Source organism: Rhamphochromis longiceps, linkage group LG14, assembly GCF_057381845.1.
Source record: "Rhamphochromis longiceps isolate RC_006_pf linkage group LG14, R_longiceps_female_GT1.1, whole genome shotgun sequence".
NCBI lineage: Eukaryota > Metazoa > Chordata > Actinopteri > Cichliformes > Cichlidae > Rhamphochromis > Rhamphochromis longiceps.
This window is the reverse complement of record NC_140570.1, coordinates 27,539,935-27,547,134: the sequence shown is the minus strand read 5'-3', so window position 1 is coordinate 27,547,134 and position 7,200 is coordinate 27,539,935. Positions and strand designations below refer to the sequence as shown.

General features: G+C 40.6%; 1 protein-coding gene across 1 annotated transcript; it reads left to right on the top strand.

Annotated features, from left to right (window-relative positions):
* On the top strand, positions 1 to 3,007 carry LOC146654257 (extracellular calcium-sensing receptor-like). The gene is made up of 7 exons (XM_085380556.1): positions 1 to 261; positions 361 to 650; positions 780 to 1,075; positions 1,202 to 1,410; positions 1,551 to 1,772; positions 1,877 to 2,000; positions 2,103 to 3,007. Exons 1-7 carry the CDS (start codon positions 1 to 3, stop codon positions 3,005 to 3,007), a joined length of 2,307 nt encoding a protein of 768 aa, XP_085236682.1.
* The last annotated feature ends 4,193 nt before the right edge of the window (positions 3,008 to 7,200 follow it).

Genomic DNA, 7,200 nt, shown 5'->3' with positions numbered 1-7,200 from the left:
ATGATCTTTGCCATAGAAGAGATTAATAACAACACAGACCTGCTACCTGGAATCAAGCTTGGATACCAGATCTATGATTCATGTGCATTAGTGCCTGTTGCAGTGCATGTGGCATTTCAGTTTCTAAATAGCTTCGACCCTGTGTTTTCCACTGGTAACAATTGTTCTCAGTCTGGTATGGTGATGGCTGTTGTCGGGGACTCTGGGTCTACACCATCCATCAGCATTTCACGTCTCATAAGTCCCTTTAACATTCCTCAAGTATGTATTTTTTTTAATTTTGGCACAAAATTTACATCTCCATAAAATTTGAATGCACAGTTATTTAATGAGTAGCACTGTTTTTTTGTTTTGTTTTAGGTTAGCCACTTTGCCACATGTGCTTGCTTGTCTGACAAGCAGCAGTACCCAAATTTCTTCAGAACAATTCCCAGTGACCAGTTTCAAGCTGAATCACTAGCCAAGCTGGTAAAACACTTTGGCTGGACTTGGATAGGTGCTGTTCGGTCAGATTCGGATTATGGAAATAATGGCATGGCTTCTTTTCTCCAAGCAGCACAGAAAGAGGGGATCTGTGTGGAATACTCTGTATCTTTCTATCGGACAGACCCACAGAGCAGAATTCAGAAAGTAGCAGATGTTATCCGCAGGTTTCTATATCACAGATATAACATGTGGATTATTGTATGTGTTGAAATTAGGTTCCTTTTTTAAGTAATATTTCATGTCATCATGAGACAGTCAAAAAATGTTTTTAATGCTTTATGTTGTATCTCAAGGTCTAAAGCTTTAGTTGTTGTGGCATTTGCATCTTTTGGAGACATGAAGATCCTGTTGGAGGAGCTTTCACGTGAGCCTTTCCCAACTCGCCAGTGGATAGGCAGTGAATCATGGGTAACCAACACAGAATTAACGAGGTTCAGTTTCTGTGCTGGGGCCATTGGATTTGGTATTCCGAAGTCTGCAATCCCAGGTCTCAGAGAATTCCTGCTGAATCTCTCTTTCTCTGAAGTGGCTGCTTCGTCAGTGCTCACTGAGTTTTGGGAGGATGCATTCAACTGTAGACTGAAAAAAAGTAAGAAAGTTTTCTTGCTTACAGAAAAACATCTAATTTGTCAGATTTATCAAAATAAAAAGTATGAAATCTAGATCAAAGTTCAGTGGTGAAAAGATATGTTTATGTTTGTTCATTTTTCTGTAGGTGCTGCTACTGTAGACGAGAAAGTTTGTGATGGAAATGAAGACATACAGAATCTCCAAAGCCAATACACTGACACGTCTCAGCTCAGAATTACTAACATGGTGTACAAGGCTGTGTATGCAATAGCACATGCCATTCATAATGCAGTGTGTCATGGAAAAAATGTCACAACTCAGTGTGACAAACTAACCAACTTAGAGCCCAAACAGGTAAGATTAAACGTATATGTTAATGTCATTGTCTTTTATTATTTCTGATCTCACATGGATGACGTGTAATATTACTATTAATTTTTAAAATATCAAACTTTTTTTATTTCTTTTCTTTCTGTCTTAACTCATCCTTTCAGGTTTTAACTGAACTGAAGAAAGTAAATTTTTCCCAAAATGGTTATGATGTGTCTTTTAATGCTAATGGGGATCCTGTGGCTATCTATGAGCTGGTAAACTGGCAAAACCACGAGAGTGGCAACACTGAGATAGTAACTGTAGGACTGTATGATGCGTCACTACCAGTGGGCAAGGAGTTTAGAATTAACAGAAACATAAACTGGATGGAAGATAGCACAAAAGTAATGAGTCAAGAATCTATATAATTAAATTCAATGAGTATGAAATCCTTATAGCTGTGCAGAAAATATTTACATCTATTACACTTCCTTTATGTCTTTGACAGGTGCCAGTGTCAGTGTGCACTGACAGTTGTCCTCCAGGAACTCGTAAAGTACTGCAGAAAGGAAAACCCATCTGCTGCTATGATTGTATACTGTGTCCTGAGGGAGAGATTAATAATATTACAGGTAAAACTGAATGATGATTATTATCAATATCTGTAAAATTGAATAAAATAAAAAAAGAATCTCTCTTTTTCTTTTTAAAAAAAATGTATTTCTTTGATTTAGATTCAACTGACTGTTTACCCTGCCACAAAGAGTTCTGGCCTAACTCAAAGAGAGACACCTGTATCCCTAAACCCATAGAGTTTCTTTCATTTCAAGACATCCTTGGAATCATCCTGGCCACATTCTCAGTTCTGGGTGCCTTACTGGCCATTATCACCGCAGGTGTATTCTTTTATCACAGGACATCTCCAATTGTCCGAGCCAACAACTCTGAGCTGAGCTTCCTGCTGCTCATCTCTCTCACTCTGTGTTTTTTATGTTCATTAACTTTCATTGGAGCACCATCTGAGTGGTCCTGCATGCTGCGCCACACTGCATTTGGGATCACCTTTGTGCTCTGTATCTCCTGTGTACTTGGGAAAACTATAGTGGTTTTAATGGCTTTTAAAGCGACACTTCCAGGTAGTAATGTGATAAAATGGTTTGGTCCTCCACAACAAAGAATGACTGTTATGTGTTTCACCTTTATTCAGATTTTAATATGTACTATTTGGTTGGTAGTGAGCCCTCCCTTTGCAATAAAAAATCTAACCACATACAAGGAGAAAATCATCCTGGAATGTGCATTAGGCTCTGCTATTGGCTTCTGGGTTGTGCTCGGTTATATAGGCATACTTGCTGCCTTTTGCTTTGTTTTAGCTGTTTTAGCTCGCAAATTACCTGATAATTTCAATGAAGCCAAGCTTATCACCTTCAGCATGCTGATATTTTGTGCAGTGTGGATCACCTTTATCCCAGCATATGTCAGCTCTCCTGGAAAATTTACAGTGGTTGTGGAAATATTTGCCATTCTGGCCTCCAGCTTTGGACTAATGCTGTGTATATTTGCCCCAAAGTGTTTTATCATATTGTTTAAACCTGAGAAGAACACGAAAAAATATTTAATGAGCAAAAATCAGTCATAGTATATTAATAATTAAAAAATTCTTAATATTGCAATTGTGAACTGAAATTGTGCTTTTTGTACTTACATGCCAATAGTTAAATTATTTATTATTCATATGTGTAACTCTTTAATATGTGAATGTTTTATTGTGATTTAAGCACATAAATAAATGATGGTAATGGTGGTAATACATTTATTTATTTATTGGCGCCTTTAAAGACCCTCAAGGTCCCCTTAACCCTTTAGAGCCGGTCGGAGCAGGCACGCTCTGTTTTGCATAACTATTTTTAAATCCCAGTAGCTCTGCAACCACGTAAGCTAGCGCAATAATTATTTTTGCATATGAAACCGGAGGAGTTGTACTTACATCTTATGCCATCAGCTTGTCCTAGGTCACAGTTTCCTTCCACATATAGCTTTGCAAAAACTGCATAAAAAGCGCTTGCAGGAACAAAAACATGATATTCCAGAAACACGCCTTGCCGATCCAATCAGCTGTTCATAACACTTCCTACGTTGGAACAGACGTCAGCGCGAACTTTTGCATGTCCGCCATTACCTGCCCGAAACCGGAAGTGATGTCATTTTCGCGGAAATGTAGTTCTTTTTTACCATCAGGGCCTGAGGGCCTAAACTGGTGTTTTTAAAAGTTATCTTTGACTTTATGACTTTCTGTGTCTTTTCTGGGATGCTTAGGACTCATATTGCATTGCTGTAAATAGTTTATTTTGATGCATATGCTGCTTTTTTGCAAATTTGCAGTATAATATTTATTTTCGTTTTTCCTGCAGTATATAAAAATTGGTGTATTTCAAAAATAAAACTATGAAGACACTCAAAATAAATTTCCTGTGGTAGGAAACTATTTTGTGCAACTTTTTTTTTATTTACAGTTTTGAGGGATAAGCCTCTTAAATTTCTCTAACTAGAAATTTATGTTAAAAAAGCAAAAACGATTTTCAATTTTTTTGTAGTTTATTGCACTTTTTTGCAATTTATGTAATTACTATGCACTTAATGAATATATATTATTAAAATCTGGGCTATAATTGTTGTATTGATGTATAGCAACTTGAAATGCTCCCAAAAATGGCACCACACCATGTAAAAATATAATATAAGCTCTGGCGGACTTGGTTCTATGGTAGGTCTTAAAGGGTTAATTAGTACAATAAAAACACAAGGTAAATGAAAAATAAAAAAGTATGAAAGTATAAAAGCAAGTATAAAAGTAAACACGGTAAAAAATCGACTAAGATGGAATCATGATGTAGGGTATTCAGTTTTTAAATAGATGAGTTTTAAGACATGATTTAAGAGTGGAGAGAGCGTTTGTAGTCCGGAAACCTGATGGAAGTGCATTCCAAAGTCTCGGGCCAGAACAACTAAAGGCTCTGAGTAGTCAGGAGAGCAGGTGGAACAGACAAAAGGGAAGCTGAAGAAGACTGCAGTGTACAAGGGGGTGAGTATGTATGGAGAAGATCAGACAAATTTGGGGGAGCGAGGTTATGCAGTCGTGAGCTCTCAGAATTGGCTCTCTGAGCAAAAGAATGACAACACCACGGAACGCAAGTTTGATACCATCATGGGGAAGCTCGTGGTTCTCCAACGGGAGATTGAGAGACCAGTGTCAGAGTGTTAAAGAACAGCTTTGAAATTCTCATGAGTTGTTGCAAAAGAAAAATTACCATCATAATCCGGCTACCCCTTCGGCGCCAGCTGTGGGCTCAAGGCTAAGGCCGAACAAAAACTCCCTGATAACGACTGTGTTGAGTCTGTTCCTTCCCATTCCATGCAAGGCCACCTGGGTTGGCTGGAAGACTGTTTACTTAGCCTGGCAGGGCGAAGGGCACTATCTCAGCTGAACTATGGACACGCACACACATACATATACTGATACTGATAAGCACTCACTGACGCATCACCCTCCTCCCCGGATCCAACGCCACCTCCAACGCTTACCTCCCCTCTGATGTGGACATCGGGTCAACTGGAGGCGCAGTCAAAGATTGCAGCGGTCCCAGATCAGATGTACACACTGGAACACTTTCCCATGTTGCTTGTCTGTGTTTATTGTGTTATGGTGTGTTGATACCTGTGCATTCCTGTATTATCCTTTTGTGTTACACATTTCGATGTTTTTTTCCTCGCTACCTAGCCTGACCTGTCTCCCCAATGTGATGTTTGTGTATTGTACGCAGTGTTGGTCAAGTTACTTGAAAAAAGTAATCAGTAACTAATTACTGATTACTTCCCCAAAAAAGTAATCCCGTTACTTTACTGATTACTTATTTTCAAAAGTAATTAATTACTTAGTTACTTAGTTACTTTTTAAAAACACGATTTACAACCTGAAGAGGTGATAAAGCGATAGATCTTTCAGCCCAGTTCTACTTTTTCTACATAATCCATCATACAAAATGTAATCAAATGGAAAATTCTCTTTTTTTTAACTTGTTTTATCAGTTTTAATCTTTTAACTTTATGCATCAAGCAAAAATTTAATTATATGCAACATTCTCTGACTTGAATAAATTAGTTTAACATTTAAACCTATTTTCTGCACATTCCAGCACATAAAATAAAATATTTTTTGTGTTTACACTCACTCTTTCAAATAGATGCAAGTAAAACACAGCAGAAAATAAATAAAGTCAAAGACTCAGCGGTCCTGTTGCTCTATTTTCGCCTGTAAAGCAGTACAGCGGTAGGCAGAGGTTTACCCTGGTGCAGGTGTGCCGCGGTCAGTTGAAGAATCCACGAGTTTCTCTGTGAATTTCCCATTACGTCGTTGCGCACTCGGTGCTTGCTTGGAAGTTTAGGGGTTTTTTTTCGCTGGTTTTATCAGAATCAGAATCAGAAAGGGTTTTATTGCCAAATGTTGAGCGGGTTTACAACATTAGGAAATTGCTGCGGTGCTTCAGTGCAAACATACTGTTATAAATTAAGCTTAAATAGACATGAAAATAAAAATGAGAATAAGAATTAAAAGTGCTAAGTAGATAGATATATACATGATATATACATGAGTGCAGGTGGTGATCAGTGCCAAACATGGAATGATGCAGTGAACACAGCGTAGGGTCATGTGTTAGTGGTGGGAACAGTCATACGGTTATTGTTCATGTGTTCAACAGCAGAGGGGAAGAAACTGTTCTTATGGCGAGAGGTTCTGGTGCGAATGGACCGGAGCCTCCTGCCTGAGGGGAGCAGGTCAAACAGACTGTGTCCAGGGTGAGAAGGGTCAGCTGTGATCCGAGCTGCACGCCCCAGTGTCCTGGAGGTGTACAGGTCCTGCAGAGATGGAAGTCTGCAGCCAATCACCTTCTCAGCAGAGCGCACAACACGCTGCAGTCTCTGTTTGTCCCTGATAGTGGCTCCAGCGTACCACACGGTGATGGAGGAGGTGAGGATGGACTCGATGATTGCAGTGTAGAATTGCATCATCGTCCGTGTTGGCAGGTTGAATTTCTTCAGCTGCCTCAGGAAGTACATCCTCTGCTGGGCTTTCTTAATGACGGAGGTGATGGTGGGCTCCCACTTCAGGTCCTGGGTGATGGTGGTACCCAGGAAGCGGAATGAGTCCACAGAGGTGATGGGGGTGTCAGTCAGGATGATGGGGGGGAGTGGAGCTGTGTGCTTCCTGAAGTCCACAATAATCTCCACTGTCTTCTGGGCATTCAGCACCAGGTTGTTGTGGCTGCACCAGGACACCAGACGTTCAACCTCCCTCCTGTAGGCAGACTCATCCCCGTCCGAGATGAGTCCAATAACGGTGGTGTCATCTGCAAACTTGATTAGCTTGACAGACTGGTGGGTGGAGGTGCAGCAGTTGGTATACAGGGAGAAGAGCAGGGGAGAAAGAACACAGCCCTGAGGGGAGCCGGTGCTGATGGTCCGGGAGTCCGAGACATTCTTTCCCAGCTTCACATGCTGTTTCCTGTCCGTCAGGAAGTCAGTGATCCACCGGCAGATGGGATCAGGCACATTCATCTGGGAAAGCTTGCCTTGGAGATGGTCTGGAAGGATGGTATTGAAGGCAGAGCTGAAGTCCACAAACAGGATCCTGGCGTAGGTTCCTGGGGAGTCCAGATGCTGCAGGATGAAGTGTAGGGCCATGTTGATGGCGTCATCTACAGACCTGTTGGCTCTGTATGCAAACTGCAGGGGGTCCAGGAGGGGGACCATGAGGGTCTTGAGATAGGAGAGAAC